The 20,230-nt window shown below is 40.2% G+C and overlaps 1 protein-coding gene across 1 annotated transcript in view; it reads right to left on the bottom strand.

Annotated features, from left to right (window-relative positions):
• Nucleotides 1–20,230, bottom strand: part of LOC109692219 (uncharacterized) — an 89,616-nt gene that overhangs the window by 19,227 nt on the left and 50,159 nt on the right. The window contains 1 exon segment of the mRNA XM_074057402.1: nucleotides 18,883–18,995. Coding sequence (XP_073913503.1) covers nucleotides 18,883–18,995 — 113 coding nt within the window.

Below are 20,230 nucleotides of genomic sequence, written 5' to 3'. Positions count from 1 at the left end.
CTTTTACTGTTTCTTTAACTGGGTATCACTGAGAAAAAAAAACTGATGTTCAACATTATACCAAGAAAGCCCTGTGCTACATCGCAAGCTCATGCAGTCTTTAATGACAGCCCTGTCAGGAATGTGATAGTAGCTCCACATCATAACAATACTCTGAGAAGTTCTGAGCTACAAAACTCAAATACAGAGGAAATGAGAATGATAAAAAGGAAGTCTTTCTGCCTCTGTGGTCATTTCCATGCTGTGTGTCTCCTGAAAACAACAAGGAAGCAGACACACTGATCAGATAATGGGTGAAAATGAAGTTAAACAAGAGGCGCTCTAACGGTAACATGTACAGATTTTGTTGTGAAAACAAGTATGTTTTTAGCACTTTTTTTATTTTTGGCACTACTGGGGTTTAGAACTCAGGTCCTTGAGACTGCTAGACAAGTATACTAACACTTAAGCCACATCCCTGACATTGACACCATATTTTTTTAAGTTAAGCCCATAAACAGGTGAACAGATAAAGAAAATGTGATATATTTTCACAGTATAGTTGAATTTATCCATAAAAAATGAAATTGTGTTATTTGCAGGAAATTGGATGGAACTGGAGATCATGATGCTAAGAGAAGTACTCCAGTATCACAAAGGCAAATTTCATGTTTTTCTCTCATATATGGAACTTAGAGGAGAAAAGCACATGAAAGTAAAAGGTGGGCAATTATGAATATGGGAAGGGAAAATGGAGAGAGGGAGGTGGAGAAAATGGGTAATAAAGGGAGGGAATGCGATCAAAGTATGTGTATGACATATGAACATGTCATAATGGAACCCATTACTTAGTATAATTAATATAGATTAGAGGAAAAAATGGCAGCTAAGGTAGGGAATCAGATCTCCTAACTCCATGACTTCAGAAACCTCCTTGAGATGCTAGAGCCACACTTGGGTAATTCTGATTGCTCCTAGCCAAAATAATAACCACCACCATGTTAGGTGCAGATAAACATCAAAGACTGACCTTTACATCAGCCTTTAATCAACCTAACAGCCATGAAAATCCGGCCTGGCACAGCCAGCAAGGTGTGTCTGGCTCTGGCCCTGGGCAAAAAAGCCCCCACACTGCTCTGCTCTTCTCTTTTTTTTTCCGTTTATTCATATGTGCATACAATGTTTGAGTCATTTCTCCCCCTAACCCCCTTCCTCCTCCTCTCCCCCACTCCCTCCATCTCCCCCCACTCCCCTTCCCTTCCAGCAGAAATTGTTCTGCCCTTATCTCTAATTTTGTTGAAGAGAGAATATAAGCAATAATAAGAAAGAAAAAGCAATTTTGCTAGTTGAGATAAAGGTAGTTATACAGGGAGATTCCTAGCCTTGCTTCCATGAACAAATGTGTTTCATTCTAAGTTGATTCTTCTAGAACTAACCTTTTCTCTAGTTCCTGATCCCCTTCTCCTATTGACCTCTGTCACTTTAAAATTTCTACATTAGTTCCTTTGCATTGAGGGCATGAAATACTATCATGTTTTTTGGGTTTCTTACCTATTCCCTTACCTCCCTTGTGTGCGCTCACCTTATCATGTGACCAAAGCCCAATAACATTGCTGTATTTGCCCTTGATCTAAAGTGCGCATATGAGGGATAACATACGATTTTTGATCTTCTGAGCCTGGCTAACTTCACTCAGAATGTTTTCCAGTTCCAACCATTTACTTGTGAATGATAAGATTTCACTCTTCTTCATGGCTGAGTAGAATTCCATTGTGTACAAATACCACATTTTCTTAATCCATTCATCAGTAGTGGGGCATCTTGGCTGTTTCCATAACTTGGCTATTGTGAATAGTGCTGCAATAAACATGGGTGTGCAAGTGCCTCTGGAGTAAACCATGTCACATTTCTTTAGGTATATCCCCAGGAGTGGGACTGCTGGATCATATGGCAGATCTATGTTTAGATTTTTAAGAAGCCTCCAAAATTTTTTTCCAGAGTGGTTGTACTAGTTTACATTCCCACCAGCAGTGTAAGAGGGTTCTTTTTTCCCCACATCCTCGCCAACACCTGTTCTTGGTGGTGTTTCTAAATGATGGCTATTCTAACAAGGGTGAAGTGGAATCTTAGTGTGGTTTTGATTTGAATTTCCTTTATGGCTAGAGATGGTGAGCATTTTTTTCATGTGGTTTTTAGCCATTTGAAATTCTTCTTTTGAGAAAGTTCTGTTTAGTTCAGTTGCCCGTTTTTTTATTGGTTCACTAATTTTGGGAGAGTTTAGTTTTTTAAGTTCCCTCTATTCTAGTTATCAGTCCTTTGTCTGATGTGTAGCTGGCAAATATTTTCTCCCCCTCTGTGGGTGTTCTCTTCAGTTTACAGACCATTTCTTTTGTTGTGCAGAAGCTTTTTAGTTTTATGAAGTTCCATTTGTCTATACTTTGTCTTAGTTGCTGAGCTGCTGGGGTTCTATTGAGGAAATCCTTGCCTATACCTATTACTTCCAGAGTGTTTCCTACTCTTTCCTGTACCAACTAGAATTTGGGGTCTGATATTAAGGTCCTTGATCCATTTTGAGTTGATTCTAGTACAGGGTGATAAATATGGATCTAGTTTCTGTTTTTTACAGATTGTTAACCACTTTTCCTAACAGTGTTTGTTGAAGAGTTGTGTCTTTTCTCCATCATATATTTTTAGAGCCTTTGTCAAAAATAAGGTGGGCATAGTTGTGTGGATGCATATCTTGGTCCTCTATTCTGTTACTCTGGTCTTCATGCCTGTTTTTGTGCCAGTACCATGCTGTTTTTATTGCTATTGCTTTGTAATATAGTTTGAGGTCAGGTATTATGATACCTCCAGCATTGTTCTTTTTGCTGAGTATTGCCTTGGCTATTCATGGTCTCTTGTGTTTCCAAATGAATTTCAGGGTATATTTTTCAATCTCTGTGATGAATGTCACTGGGATTTTGATACGAATTGCATTAAACATGTAGATTGCTTTTGATAGTATAGCCATTTTTACTATGTTTATTCTACCAATCCATGAGTATGGGAGATCTCTCCACCTTCTGTAGTCTTCGTCAATTGCTTTCTTCAAGGGTTTGTACTTCTTCTTGAACTCTTTTCTTTGCATTCTGCTCCCAACAAGCAGAAGACAGAACTTCAATGAGAATCAATCCCTGTGACATCCTGAACCCCTACCTCATGGAAAGCTTCCCTAAGCTGGCTGAACAACACCATTTCTCCTGACAACTGGCTCCAACTTGCCTGCATGGTTTTCCCACCCTGGGAAAATAATCCAGCACAGCCCCTGAGCAGAATGAACCCCTCCCCAGCAAAACTGAAAGCTATAAACAGCGAACTATAATCTAACACTGACTTCAGAAGTGAAGGTGGAACATTGAACACACCCTGGAGAATGGAGGAAGTGCAAAGAGCCATCACTCACTGCTGAACTGAGCTGCCAAGGGTGTGGCAAGGAACTGAGATCCCTGTGCTGAACTCTCAGTGACAAGCCATAAAACATCAAAGGCTGAGAATACAGGCACCCTGATAAGCTAACTGCTAGAACAGCTGCCAGCACCCAGCAGAGAGCAGGAGATTCATAAAGGCTGAGAGGGAAACTAACCTCCCAAAGCAGAGCAGGAGGTGGATCCCAGAGCCAAAATACAGGACAGACGGCAGCACTCAAAACTGAATTGCCCCACCTTGCTGGGGGAGGTGCTGACCAATCAGACTTGTAGCTAAAGAACACTCCAGCTGCTACCTGCTAAAAACAGCTCTGACCACCGTGCATGAAGTGGCAATCTTACCTCACCTCACAACTCCAACTAATCTTGTAGACAGAAGGTCCAAATACCATTCACAAACCAGTCACCTGGTGAGACACATCAGAGCTTCCACTTGAACACCAATAACAGGATTGGATACCTAAGGAATAACTCCAGAACTTTTATTAATAGATTGAAACAGAGCCAGATTCCTAAACCTGTTTTTTTTATTATTCTGTATCTTTTCTTCTTTCTCTCTTTTTCTTTTTTTACTCCTGTATTATTAAATGCATCATTACTGTTGTCTTATCCCCATTCTCATCCTCTTCACACTCTCTCCTTCCCCAGTACTACAATCCATTGTTCTCCCTTCCAACTACTCTTTCTGCCCATTCTCATCCACTCTTTCCCCTGTCTCCACCTTCAGCCCCCATCCTCCCCCAACCTGTCACCACACTACCCTTCCCTCCTACATACTCACTCCCTGCTGACTGGCCTACTCTACCAACTGCACACACCCCCAGCCCCCTGCAATCCCTGACACAAACACCCTTTACCCTAACACACACAAGAGCCACAAAACCCAGCAACCCCCATAACTCTCAACCCACCCAACCAATCCTTTTTCCACTCCGCCCCCCTTTTTTTAGTGCCACACTTACCAATTCCCTGTAATCTATAACCAGCCTAACAGCCATTACCCTCCCAACTCAGACTTCTATAGATATTATCATCAAGGGGTTTCCTATAGAATACATTAACAACTGGTCTGGCATTGAACCTGTGAACTTGTTAATGCTAAATTACACCCCCAGACCAGGGTCAGATAAAACATATCAATCTAGCTAACAACCAAGTCAGCCACAACACAAAATTTAAATCAGAGAAAGAAATCAGGAAATCAAATCCACCAACTAGAATACCAAAAATATAGTAGCACAGCACCAAGTGGAGCAATGGGAAGAAGAAGAAGGGATGGAAACCACTCTCCTCAAAAAATAATTCAATACAAAATTTAGTGGGAAATGAAGAAAATGGATACCCAGTCCCTGATCTCAACAAGACAATGATAAATGTAACTAAGGAACTCAGGGATGCCCACCAAAAAACCTTCAAAGAAGAAACCTGGAAAGAAATCTCTGAGAAATACATGGAGAATATACTAGACACGGTCAACCAAAATGTATAAGATGCACTCAAGAAATTTCAAGACACCAAAAACAAAGAACATGAGATGACTCAGAAACAAATAAGAGCACTTAGACAGGACCTCAACACACATCAAAGTGAAACAAAGGATACCATAAAAAAGACAGGTACATGAATTGAAGAGGAACACACAAATTATAAAAGAAGATTTGATCACAGATTTGGAAAAACTCAGAAGAAAGAATCAAACAGAAATCCTGGAAATTAAAAATCCCTATTGTCAAACAAAAAACACAGTGGAAGGCCAGTCTAGCAGACTAGAACAAGTAGAAGACAGAATCTCAGAGCTTGAAGATAAAACAGAAATTAAAGAAAAACAGAATAAATCTTAGTCAAACAATTCAAGAACTGTGACAGGAATATGCAAGAACTCAGCAACACCATCAGAAGACCAAACCTGAGAATCATGGGCATTGAAGAAAGAGAAGAGGTGCAACCCAAAGGAATATGTAACATATTCAATAAAATAATAACAGAAAATTTCCCAAATCTCGAGAAAGTACAGGAAGCCTCCAGAACACCAAATAGGCTTCCCCATGGCATATTATCATCAAAACAATAAACATAGAGAGCAGAGAAAGAATATTGAAGGCTGTAAGAGAGAAAAAAACAAATAACATATAAAGGTTAACCCATCAAAATAACAGCAGATTTCTCAATGGAAACCTTAAAACCAAGAAAGGCACAGAGTGAGGTATTTCAGGCACTGAGTGAAAATAACTTCACCCCTAGGATACTCTACCTAGCAAAACTATCATTCAAAATTGAAGGAGCAATAAAAATCTTTCAAGATAAACAGAAACTAAAATAGTATATGACCACCAAGCCACCACTACAGAAGATTCTACAAGGAATTCTGCACACAGAAGATGAAAGCAAGCAAAACCATGAGAGGACAGGAAGCATCAAACCACAGGAGAAGAAAAGACAAGCAATCAAAGAGTAGCATTGATTTGACTGCACACAATCAAATCCTTAAACAACAAAAGCAACTAAATGTCAGGAATCACCATATACCTATCAATATTAACACTGAATGTTAATGGACTAACTCTCTTATCAAAAGACACCATTTGGCAAACTGGATGAAAAAGGAAAATCCAACAATCTGTAGTTTACAAGAGATCCATCTTATTGACAGAAATAAACACTGGCTTAGAGTGAAAGTCTGGAAGATTTACCAAGCCAATGGCCCCCGAAAAGAGGCAGGAGTAGCAATACTTACATCAGACAAAGTAGACTTCAAACTTACATTGGTCAAATGAGATAAAGAAGGACACCTCATACTAATAAAAGGTGCAATATATCAAAAGGAAATAACAATTATCAGTGCACCAGTTTCATCAAACATACACTAAAGGACTTAAAAGTATATACAGACTCCCAACACAGTGGTAGTGGGAGAATTTAATACCCCCCATCACCAATAGATAGTTCATCCAGATAAAAAGTCAACAAAGAAATCCTGGTACTAAATGACACCATAAATCCAACAACGACACAACATACATTCTTCTCAGGAGCCCATGAAACTTTCTCCAAAATAGATCATATCTTAGGAAACAAAGCAAGCCTCAGCAAATATAAGAAAATAGAAATAACCCCCTGCATTCTATCCGATCACAATGCATTAAAACTAGAACTCAGAAACAAAACCCACAGCAGAAAACACGCAAATAATTGGAGGCTGAATAATACATTGCTCAAAGATCAGGGGGTCATAGAAGAAATAAGACAGGAAATAAAAAGGTTCCTGGAAGCTAATGAAAATCAAAACACAACCTACCAGAATCTATGGGACACAGCAAAGGCAGTCCTGAGAGGAAAGTTTATAGCCATGAGTGCATAGTATCTCAAATAAACAACTTAATGCTACATCTCAAGAGCCTAGAAAAGCAACAGCAAGCAAAACCCAAAACAAGGAGAAGAGAAATAATAAAAATAAGGGCTGAAATAGAGACCAAAAAAAAACATACAAAGAATCAATGAAACAAAAAATAAACAAGATTGACAAGCCCCCGGCAAATCTGACTAAAATGAGGAGGGAAAAGACACAAATTAGCAAAATCAGAAATGAAAATGGTGAAATAACAACAAACACCACAGAAATCCCAGGAATCATCAGAGACTACTTTGAGAATCTATATTCTAATAAATTAGAAAACTTTGAAGAAATGGACAAATTTCTAGATACTTATGACCATCCAAAACTGAACTATGAAGGTTTTAACTCCTTAAACAGATCTGTAACACTTAATGAAATTGAAGCAGCAATAAAGAATTTCCCAAAAAAGAAAAGTCCAGGACCTAACGGATTCTCTGCTGAATTTGACCAGACCTTCAAAGAAGAACTAATACCAACACTCCTTAAACTCTTTCATGAAATACAAAGGGAAGGAACACTGCCCAACTTATTCTATGAAGCCAGTATTATACTCCTTCCAAAACCACACAAGGACACATCCAAAAAAGAGAACTACAGGCCAATCTCCTTAAAGAACATTGGTGCAAAAATCCTCAATAAAATAATGGCAAACCAAATCCAACAACATATCAGAAAGATCATTCACCACGACCAACTCGGCTTCATTACAGGGATGCAGGGATGGCTCAACATACACAAATCAATAAATGTAATACACCACATTAATAGAAACAAATAGGAAAAAACACAAAATAATCTCAATAAATGCAGAAAAGTCTTTGATAAGATTCAACACCACTTCATGATAAAAGCTCTAAGAAAACTAGGAATAGAAGGAAAGTACCTCAACATTGTAAAGGCTTTATATCACAAACCTATAGCCAACATCATACTTAATGGGGAAAAACTGAAACCATTTCCCCTAAACTCAGGAACAAGACAAGGGTGCCCACTCTCACCTCTCCTATTCAACATAGTCCTGGAATTCCTAGCCAGAGCAATAAGGCAAGAAAAAGAAATAAAAGGAATACAAAAGGTAAAGAAACAGTCTAAATATCCCTATTTGCATATGGCATGATCCTATTCCTCAAAGACTCAACAAAACTCCACCCAAAAACTTCTAGACACCACAAACAGCTTCAGCAATGTAGCAGAACACAAAATCAACTTACAAAAATCAGTAGCCTTTCTATATACCAACAAGCAACATATTGAGAAAGAATACAGGAAAACAATTCCATTCACAATAGCCTTAAAAAAAGATTAAATACCTAGAAGTAAACTTAACACAGGATGTAAATTATTTCTTCAAGGACAACTACAAACCACTGAAGAAAGAGATTGAGGAAGACTACAGAAGATGGAAAGAGCTCCCATGCTCATGGATTGGTAGAATCAACATAGTAAAAATGGCTATACTACCAACAGCAATCTACATGTTCAATGAAATTCCCATCAAAAGTCCAATGACATTCATCACAGAGATTAAAAAATCTACCCTAAAGTTCATTTGGAAACACAAAAGACCACGAATAGCCAAGGCAATACTCAGCAACAAAGAGCAATGCTGGAGGCATCACGATACCCAACTTCAAACTATACTACAGAGCCAGAGACCTGTGCCCACTCCAACTTCCTCTGATTTTTTGATTCAATTATTCAGTGTCTTATAAAGTAGGCTTTATATTGGGTGGTAAATAAATGAAGAAGAGTGGGTTTTTTCCCCAAATAAGCCATATTCTGAGTTAAATTCTGAATGTATTTCCCCCACCTCGGGTTATATATCACAGATGTTTTTATCCTAGCATACACAAAGTTTGACCACTGTGTTTTCTTCAAGAGTACCAAACAGTGTCTTCCTCCACACAGACACCCAAGTCAAAAAGCTAGGTGTTCTAGAGAACTTCCTTGCCCAAAACTTCAAATCTCATCATTGACAACATATAATATATTCACCTCAGAGTCCCCAGTGGGTCCCCCCTTCTATGGTCTCTCTTCACATCTCCAAACACAGCATTTCTTAGCTACTCTCTTTGTGTTTAGTTTTCAGTGTGTGAATCCTTCCCACTGCCCCATGCCTCCCACAAGCCCTCTGGTATTGGGAAATTCCAGGCTTGGACTAAGAGAAGCCAGAAGAATATAAACAACAAAGATGCACCTACCCCATTGTTCTGCAATAGAAAGTAAGGAACTGAAACTGTTAGTTAATAAGAAGTGGACAGAAATAGACTGTTCTGGATAGCTTACCTAATCCCAGCTTGAGGAGACTGAAAGCCGACACGAGTACAAGATGTGTTCTAAGGGGATGAAAACTGAAGACAGCAGAGATAGATGGATGATTTAGTTAGGGAGCAGAGTAACAAGGCTAGCCATCCCAAGGTTAGCCATGGAGGGGCTCATTGGGAACTGATGGTAAACTATGTTATTCTTCTCAGGTCTCTCATATGACAAGGCTGATGTGTGTTAGAAAAGTACAGGGACATTAGACTTTGAATCCCTGCATTTAATGGCCAACCATAAATGTCTCTCGTACCAGGAAAATGAAGGTAGAAATGGGGTGGGACATGCGGGTATGGCAGGAAAATGCAAGATGCAGGGATATTTTCAAGTCCTATCTGACAGGGAGAGGTTTGTGAGTGGGGTAGAAATGTAGTTCTGAAGGAGACGTCATTCTGGCAGATGGTAGAGGAGTCTTACCCATTTACTAGATTGGTGAACAAGTTTCCACAGATGCCACCATGTAGAACAGAGTCTTTTACTGCAAAGCAAACCAGGGGGAAAGCAACTTAAAAATAAGAAGTCCTAGCCACTAAAAATCATTGGTGAATCAATTAAAATAACTCATGGTTCTAAAGGAAATCATAATAAAAACTAGAGGGTATTTAGAGTAAAACAAAAGTGAAAATACTATATTTGGCTGAAGTTCAGAACACTGGCAATGTCAAATCTGACAAAGATGTGGAAAACAGGAACATTCAATCCTTGCTGATGGGAACAGAGAATATAATCACTTTGGAAGACAGTTTGACCACTTCATGCAAAGCTAAACATGCCATATGATTCAGCAATCATTCTCTTTGATATTTCCCCAAATGAGTTGAACATTTACCCACAAAAATCTTACACATAAGTATTTATAGCTGATCTATTTACAACTGTAAAAACTTGGAGCAACCAACATGTCCTTCAATAGAGGAATGGATAACCAGAGTGTGCTCCATTCATAGTTTGGAATACATTCACCAATAAAGAGAAATGAGTTATCAATCCACAAAAAAGACATGGAGGAACTTTAAATGTATGCTAAGTGAAATTTGCCAGTGTGCAAATTCCACATACATCATGATTCCAACTATATAACATCTAGAATGGAAACCATAGAGACAGACTTCTGAGAAAAATCACAAATAGTCAAGAGTTTGGGAGGATGAGGGAGGAAGAGAGAAAAATAGGCAAAGTTCAGTAGTTAATTGGCAGCACAACTATTTTGTATAAGGCTATTATTGTATAATGCTGAGCTCATGATATTAGAAATTTGTAAAACCCTATGGGACTACACAACACAAAGGGTGACTTCAGTTAATAGAATGAATCGATACCGGTTCATCAATTATCACCAATATACCACATAAATACAAAATATTGCTCCTACTGCCAGGGGCCCCCTACTAGCCAAGCTGAGGGGCTGGCTCCGGACCCCAGCTGCACTCTTGTGCCACTTGCCAGGTCAGGAAACTTGGAGCATACATACGCATCTTCAGCAACCTGCCTCACTTCTTGCACCTGTGTGCACACCTGGAGTGCATGCCTGACATCTGGGTGCTGCACAACTGGAGCAGCTGTCTCAAGCCATACAAGGGCTGCAACTACTCCACATGACTCTCTTCCCACACTGCTTGTGCAACCCATCATTGATCGAATCCCAACTTGACCAAGGTGATGAAGTGTTAGGGGTCATCCCCATCAGAGAAAAATAAGTTTCATATCAAAAAAATTTGACAGTCCCACAGTTCTTTGGTGGTAAGGATGACAGATAATATAACTCTTTCTCCCCAGGGGCACTTGGTTAAGAGAAGAGCACTGTAAATACTGCAAAGCTCTGTTAAATACCATTGACACACTGTTAATGTTAGTAATCAGCCTTTATTGTAACAACTCCTTTTAATGTTTATTTTTCCTTTAAATAAGCTAAGGTGTTGATTGTTAAGGTGATTTGACACCCTAGTTTACAGTTGTTAAGCCCTACGTTGGTGCCTCCAACTGCTCTGAGCTGACAGTCCTCAGATAAGCAGTTAGCCAGACTGCCCTAATGGCTTCTGGCTACTTTGAACACTACACAAACACTTTGATGAAGCTACACAGCAACCACAGCTGATTGCCACTAAAGCACTATTCCAGCCATGAATGTTTCAAATGCCTTGCACCAGACGTTTTTGCTATCACAAGTCTTGGTGAACTCCAGAAGCTACTTTAACCCAGACCAGAGAGGAACTCTTAACTGATGGCCAGCAGACAGCCTGTGATTGCAGTCTCTCATTTGCATGAAGGACTGTGGTTTGATTGGTGCAAGCACACTTGCCACACTCACTTTCTGGCTACATAAGCAGGATGCTTGGCTCCCTTTTGCAGTCAGCTGGGAGAAGCCTTCTTGTGCCACTATTGCTGCAACATTAAGCCTAGTAAGATGCTTCTTTCAAGTGGTGTTTTGCTTATTCCTTTTAATTTCTGTTACAAGAAGAGCAAACTGAGCTGGTAACATAAAGATGAGATAGTAGAAGTTGCAGTGAGGCAGTAGTAACAGGAAAGTGGTCACCACCCTGGTGGTGGCAGCAGCAGCATGAGGGCAGCTGAAGAGTTCTGGAGAGAAGCTGGAGCATAAATAACAGGAAACATTATACTATACTTTTAGTATACAGGTGAGAGAGGGTAGAGAGCTGAGGCCAAAGAAAGATAGAAAACTGTAAAGAGCCAGAGATGAGAAATTGCATGCCCTGGTCACTGGAAAAATTGCAGGTAACTGCCAATATTTAAGGGGCATGTACTCTGATGTCCTAGGCCTGAGAGTTTTAATGCCATTTGTTGCTAAGGATCAAGGGTCCTGATGGCCTATGCTCAAGAACTGTAATACTAGGCACTCTAGGAGCTGAGGGTCCAAGCACCCAAATCCCACTCAGAAGCTCTCACACTAGTAGGAACTTCTTGCTGCTACACTACTGCTGGAGGTAAAGGACTACAATAGTTGCCAGTGTCAGGTCTAGTAGTGGTTAAAAGCCCAGAGCAATATGAGTTTCTGGCTTCTATAGTCTAGAAAAGTAGGCCTCTAGCTCTCAGATTTGGAGCTGTAAGCCTCTTAGTCTGCTAGTCCACCCCTAGGCCTTGGCCCCTCAACATCCCAGGATTGCCAATACTTGAAGAGCCTCTCCAGGCCCACCCATAATTCCTATCCAGGAAGAGCAAAAGGACCCCAGCTAGCCGATTGGTAACAAGAAGATTTGAAAAATTTGCCTATCTCTCTCCTTGCACAATTTTGTTTCAGTTATGCATTTGGAAGGGGGTAAAAGATGGCTGACAGTCACATTTTTTAGCTACTGATAGGATGTTCCAGCTTTTACCTACAAATGAGCTATACTTAGAAGATTCAGACTCTTTAGAAAAGCTTTCATGTACTGAAAAAAAGAAAAGACTGAAGAAATCATGAAGGAAGGCAAAAGATTTCACTGGATAGTGAGGTACCCATCACTATTTGGTTAGAGTATAAACTTATTTATCCTAAGAACTATGTAGTAAGTACAAGCCATTTGTAGGGTGCTATTTGTTTGTAAGCTGGCATACTTGACATAGCATTAGTAAGTAACGAGAGGCAACTAAACTTGATTGAAATTTAAAGAACTTTGTGCTTATAAAAGTTACAATGCAGCATTTCTTACTTCAAGTGTATGTTGAAGCTCTCTTGCTTACTTTATTCTTTAAGCTGTCCAAGAATGACACAAGTATAAAATTTATAAAGTATTAATGATCTTGTTACCAATTTAAAAAATTTTTTACATTTCCCACCTCTCTATTGTTTTATTAGCTCGAAAGTTGAAATGAGAAGTTCACTTGCATTGTTCCAGCTGTCCTGTGCATTACCACTCTCTCTGATGTGCTTTGGGGGTTGGTCCATGAATTTCTTAAACTTTCTGCTGGAATCACCTTAAGTGTGCATGAATGGATGGTTAACAGTAGACTAAGACAATCTTCAAGTGGTAATGTCATTTTTTTCTTTCCATGTCTTTTGCTTGATTATTAAGATACAATTTTTGGTTTAAAATCATATGGCATTCATTATTATGCTTTCCAATTATTTCAGTTAATACTTATTAAGGAAATATTTAAAGAAATGTGAAGTCATGCAAAACTCACTAGCCTTTATACTTTAACTTGGCAATTATTAAATTAATGAGGCTTGTTTTCATTATGCTTAATATGGGTAATTTTTTCACCTCTATTGTAAACAATATTCTTTTATTGATTAAAGTGAGAAATAATACTTAAGATACCAATTCTATTTCAAGATCCTTTACCCAATTTTTTTTTTGGAGCACTGGCGTTTTGAACTAAGGGCCTCACACTTGCTGGGCAGGCTCTCTTACCACTTGACCAGTCACTATTTCAAAATCTTTGATTAGATGATGTGTTGCACAATGAATTCCTTTTTTCATGAAATGTCTTAATTTTCTTACTCATAAAATAAAGGTAGTGATTTTAAAAAGAAACAGAGAGGTTTATTAGTTAGTGTAGGTCAGGCCACAGTTATGTAGTTGCTCTGTGTACAGAAATATGGCTTTTGTTTCACAAGAAGTCCTAGGAAGCTCATCAAGTTGGCATGAATAACTCCCTAGGTCAAGTACACAGGCTATCAGTGCTCTCTCTGTCTTCTTTAACAATTGGCTTCAGTGATGATTCATTTCATGTGCCAATTTGATTGCACTACAAGGTACCCAGATTAAGCATTATTTCTGTATCTGTTTGTGTGGATAACTAGAGATGAGATTAGTATTTGAATCTGCTGAAATTCAAATCTCAGCAAATATTTCTCTTCCTAGTGTGAGTGGGCTTCTGTTCCATCTGTTCCATTGAGAACATAAGACAAAGGAAGAAGGAATCCTCCCTTTTTTTCCTGCCTACCTCCTTAAACTGACACATCAGCCTTCTCCTCCCTTGGAATGGGATTTACATCACTGTCTATCCTGGTTTAATGGCTTTCCAGACTCAGATTGGAATTATACCACTGGGTGTCCTGGATGTTCATCTTGTAGTCCTTAGCTTATGGGACATCTCAGCGTCCATAATCACATGAACCATTCCTCATAGATATGCCACTTGCTTCTGTAGAGAACCCTGAATAATACAGATTTTGGCTCCAAGAGTGTTCTTCTAGAAGAACAGAAAATTAAGGATAGGTTTTGTGAATTTATTCTAGTGTTTCTGAAACTATCTCCATAATATGACTTGATTTTAAAATGATACTGATTATTTCTAGTAGTAAAGAAAGTGATCCTGGATTGTTGATCCCAAGTTCATGTCCTGGCAAAGTTGATGATTGAAAACGCTTAGTGTAGGTCAGGCCACAGTTATGTAATTGCTTTTTGTATAGAAGTATAGCTTTTGTTTCGCAAGGAGTCCTAGGAAGCTCATCAAGTTGGCATGAATAACTCCCTAGGTCAAGTAAGAGTAAAGCAAGCACAAAGTGTATTGAAAGGATAGCTAAGCACCCTGAAGGGTGGGACTTAGTGAAAGAGCTAAGCCAAAGAAAAACTGAAGTCTAGGAGCTGATATAGGGCTCTGCCTGACTAAGGTCCTCCTATTCTACCTTGAAACTAGTTTGTGATTGGATGTCATTCTAGTCAACTTCTTACTGCCACCTGGCCACCCCAGCCTTATTGAACTGGACATTCCAGGAGGGTCTGGTCAACTGGTCCTGATCTTGAGGCCCATCATTTATACTTTATAACTACCTTTTGCTACCTTGGTGAGACATTTGCTGTGTTACTTTCCTTGAGGAACCTGTTTCTCGTCTCTTTGGATGTTTGTTTTCAAAGATGCTTTCCTGTCTCCCTTATCTAGGAGAAAAACTGCTGCATTTTATTACTTGGCAAGAGGCCTGCTCCTCGCATATCCTTAGATACATATTTTTAAGGATGCCTTTCTGTCTCTCTTATCTAAGACAAAGTTACCTTTGCCATTTGCTCCCCTCATCTTCCCAAAGCCATTTCTGCCATTTGCTCCCCTCGCAAAAGCTCTGTGAGTTCATGGTATGATCTAGCACTAGAGACCCACAAAGTGTTTGCATTGGATGATGCTAATCCCTTTCGTTAAGAGAGGATCTGGATGAGTCTTTTTCAATCTTTGAAAATTTTGTGAAAAATATCAAAGAAAATGACATTGGCTGTTTGGTCTTATGGTTGCTTAAAAAGGTAGTGCAAGAAAAGAAGCTTAGCAGTTCAACTTTCCAGGTCAATCATACTATAAATGACCTGAGAGCTTTTATATGGGCTCTGAAAGGCAGAAAAATGTCATCCCATGATTGAATTAATTACAATGCCAGTTGAACTCCCAAACTCACAAAATGTCTACTGTTAAAGTGAGGGCATTAATTGGGAAAGAATGGGACCTTATCAGTGGGGACCAGAATGTGTAGGAAGACCCTGATGAAGCTGGGGACATTAAGCTCCTAAATTCTAATGAATCTTCTCCAGTGGAAGAAGTTTCCACATCCCTAACAGAAGTGAAGTCCACATCTCCAGTGGCAGCAAAATCCCACCTCTAGTAGCAGTGACTTTCCCATCCCCAGTGCTATCAGCCTGTCCACCTAATCATATAACTCTATATCCACCTCCATCTGCATTGCCTGAATAAACTAGTTAGACCCATAACTAGACTCAAGTCCCGGTGTTATGAGAACCAGGTTCTTGGATCTGGAGATGATAAAACAAATTTGCTATGCAGCAAAGCTTGTATTAGGACACTTACTGGAGCTAAGCGGAAGATGAAGTTCTTATCAAGAGCTATTCAGGCCTGCAACTCTTGAACAAAGGAAAAGGGATATCTTACATAGGAAAAAATCCTGCCAATAGAATTTAAACTTACAGAATCTAGCTCTGACTAGTCAGTGTCAGATCCCCATGGAAAGAGAGATTGAAACTTTCAATCTCTGTCCCTACTGGTCAATGTCTAAACTAAACTGTAGGCAGCTCATTAATGAGCTTGACTTGGAGATTAAGGCAGAGTCACAGGAGGCAGCCTGGCCTGTACCTGTGCGGGTAGAATGGACTGTTCCGCTTTTAACTCTGAGCTGCATGTGGGCCTTGAGTTTCCACTTATGTCCTTGTTTGGACTTGCTGTGTAAAAGCAAAACAGGTCTGATTTGTGCAGGGCCCCTTTCCAGTATCTATCATTTTGTTCCCATTTTGCATAGTTCCAATTGTCTCACCATCAGGCCTCTAAAGTGAGGTTCAATGTATTAGGTTTAATGTAAGCAAGTACATTACACTACAAATGAACTACTTGAAACTTCTAATTGACATAGATATAAATTTGGGGAACATGTGTGAGAATACACACTAAAGGAGTAGAATAAAGGTGGAAAGAACATAAAGTTGGACAGCCCAAATTTATTAATATATTGTCTTCATACATTCCCTAAGATCCCATATTTCCCAGTTAATGTCTTGACTTTAATAGTAGCAGCCAGGGATGAATTATAGGTACGAGGGGCCGATGACTCTTCTGGGTGGGGGCTACCCCTTCCCACTTCCTGCCTGCAAATCCCACTCCACCACCTGTGAGGCAGGGAGTTCAGCTTTTAGTGATATATTAAATAGCACATAGTAATGAGTTTCATCATGACATTTACATACACACATTTAATGTACTTTGATCATATTTACCCCTCTATTATTTTTCCTTGTCCTCTTTTCCTCCTTTCTCTTACATGTCTATCTCCCTAGCAGTCCCCTTTTACTTTCATCATTTGGTGGTTTGGGTTGTTGTTTGTTTCACCCCAGCTTCCACAACAAAGAGAAAGCATGTGATACGTGAATATAACATGATGATCTAGAGTTCAATTCATTTTTTCAGAGAATGACATGATTTCACTCTTCTCAATGGCAGAGTAAGTTAGATAGGTAGATGATAGATAAATAGATAGATAGATAGATAGATAGATATAGATATAATGATAGGTAGATAGCATGTTTTTCTTTATCCAATCATCCATTGATATGCACATAGGCTGATTCCATTATTTGACTATTGTGAATGGTCCTGTGATAAACATGGGCATATAATTATCTCTATAGTAAGCTGACTTTGATTCTTTGGGATATATACTTAGAAGTGGTATGACTGGATCATATGGGACGTCTAGTTTTAACTTATGAGGAAACTGGAAAATCAACTTTTTACTAAGCAAAGATTCTGCAGTTAATATTGCAGGTCAGAGAGTAAAAAGGCCTTTAAATATTTGATTGCTTTGCTGAAACATAAAACAAAAGGTAGCTCATAGTGAATTAGAAAAGCCAGATATGCCTTGGTTTTAATGTAGTAAAACATATTCAAAGACAGGGAGAAGAGTGATGTCAGGAAGTGGTGGAATAGAGGTAACTACTTGTATTCCCATGACAACAAAAATTCTGCATTCAGCAAGATTCAGATGTCTTGCAGAAGGTTTGGGATTGTGGTAGAAGATTGTAAAACATTAATTAGAGCCCCAAGAGCAAAGAAAGTCATTTTGATAGAGTAGACATGCAGTCAGGTCACAGACCTGCCTGTCATGATCCTGGACTCAAACCTGGAAACAACTCATTCTCACAAAGGTGGCTTCAGCTCCATTTGATCTTGAACCTAAAACCTAAAAGGCTCTAATAAGGGATCCAGAGGGACTCATTCACACCAGTGCCTCAGCAGAAAGGCCTGTCCGCCTACTGACATTGTCAACAGTGGACCTGAAAATTACCCTGTAACTTAGCCCCAGCTCCAGTCACCTGTGGCCCCAGCTTACACCAGAACCCAGAATGAAACTGGCTCTCAGAGCTTTTGGAACAGGTGATCCCACAGAAGATCTTAAAGGGTGTCTGTCTCAGTGTCAGCCCTCTAACCAAAGTCAGGAAATTATCCCAAAGGTGCAGGGATCTACTGAGAAGCTTACTTTTGTAAGATACCAGGACAGGCTTGTCTGCCTTCATTCCACAGCAAACTGGAAGAGGCCCTGTTGACTTCATCCCCCTTCTGCTGCAGTTTGGGATTAACCCTACCCATGTAGAGAGCTGTGCGGAGACTAGCCAGTTTGAGTCACCAAAGTAGTCTTCATAGCCTTCTGCATAGCAGGAACTACAGCTGTGAAACCAAGCCTGGTTTAACATAACTATTTAAATTTGATAAATTTCCTCCCTGCTTTTATTACATCCCACAAAATTTAATAAATTTGGGGGTTTATCATTGTTGTTCTGAGGTGCTGGAGATAAACCCCAAGGCCTTATACATGCTAAACACGTACTCTAACACTGAGCTACATCCCCAGTCAAGTTGTATTTTTTGTTGTTCAATTAAAACATTTTGAAATTTCAAAACAAAAACTACATGGCATATTAGAAGTCTTAGTTAATGCAACAAAATAAGAAAAGTAAATAAAAGGTAAACAAAATGGGAAGAAGAATAAAACTCACTGTTCACAGATAGCATCAGAAAATCTCACAAAATTAATCTTATAGCTTCTGGAGTTAATAATCAATTATAATAATATTTCAGTAATAAAGATTTACATACAAAGGTCAATTGCTTCCCCACATAAGCAGTTAACATTTGGAATTGAAATTAAAAGCATAGGGAGCTCAGGCTGGCTGGGAGTGACTTCCCCATTGGTAAGAGGGGTCTGTGGGAAGGAGCTTCCAGGCGGCGAGTGGTCAAGAAAGACAGGGTTGCCACACGCACAATAAACTCCCAGCGTCGGAAGACCACTTCTACCTGTCGCAGGAGGGCTCCCTCGGAGTCCGGCCGGCGTAGGAAGGGTGTGGGTGTCTCTGCCAGGGAGGATGAGGGAAGCTCTCCAACGCCAGCACCTGAGTCTATGCGCACATCTACAAACAAACGGTGCCGAACTCATTTCCGTTCCCTTCTTCCTCCTCTGGTCGCTGCTCGCACTGACCCAACTCCGCGTGGGTGTCACCTCCTTGGAGACGCTTTCCTTAAGGCCCCTTCTGCACCTCACTCCAAGTCTGATCAGTAGCCTTTCTGTATTTTTTATTGCACCCTTTATTTGTAGCATCTACACCATTCGGCACTCTTTGGGGGAAATCCTTTATCTTCCCCATGAAATCTGAATTCAATGAGGGCTGTGACCTTCATAGGTACTTAACTGTGTATGACAGCCCTTGCCCAAGTGTAGGAGGTGCTCAACAAACGTTTGTTGGGTGAACAAAACAATGGTTGTAATGTGCACAATGAACTGAATCAGAGAAGCATTTAGAGGCTACTGGCCAGGTGTGGGGTGTAGGGGAAGATGGGGGACACCAGAGAGGGGACATGGATGCTGTGGGGGACATTGCTGTTTTGTGGCCTTTTAAAGTCTTGTGGTTTCCCTTCTGCCTCTGCTGATACTGCTTCTCATTTCCTTCATGTCATTTCCTCCCTTGAACGTGGAGATAAGCAGGTCGCTGTCAAGGAAACCTTTTTCTTCCCCCACCTTGCTTCCTGGGCAACCTCACCTCTCCTGGGCTTCCATTGCTCCTTCTTGCTGACCATCCAACTCCACTGATCCCATCAAGGCCTTCCTGAACTTTAGGCTGCTGGGCAAATGGGGGCACGGTACGTCTGTCCCCACGCGGACCTCCCACAGGTACTGGAAGGTGACTGCAGCCCAGCTCTTCACAACCTCCCCAGCAGCCTCCTCCTGCCTCAGCATTACCTTGGTCCATTATTAGGCCCTCAGTAAATACATGGAAATGTGATTGCAGTTAATCTGATCTCACACAAACAAATTGAGGGAAGTGCGTTTCCCAGCCTCACACTGTAGGAGTGTCCTTGTCAGAAAGGAAGGTTAAGAGGAAGAGGAAGGGACCTGAGTAATTTCACTCTCTACTGCACTTTTCAGGAAGAACCAGGCAGTGACAAACACATCCACCAGGGGGCAGCACCTGCTCGTTTCCAGCTCTGGGCTGGGTGCTGGAGCTTCTTTGGGAATGGTTGCCTGGGAGAAGGCTCCTATTGGGGGAGAAGGGTGGCTATGCCCTTTCACATTGTTCCCCCACACGCTCATTCTGAGAGGCAGGTTGTGTTTTGTCCGTTTTATTCATGAAAAAACAACTGGGATTTG

Source organism: Castor canadensis, chromosome 16 (genome assembly GCF_047511655.1).
Source record: "Castor canadensis chromosome 16, mCasCan1.hap1v2, whole genome shotgun sequence".
NCBI lineage: Eukaryota > Metazoa > Chordata > Mammalia > Rodentia > Castoridae > Castor > Castor canadensis.
This window is presented reverse-complemented; position numbering and strand designations above follow the sequence as displayed.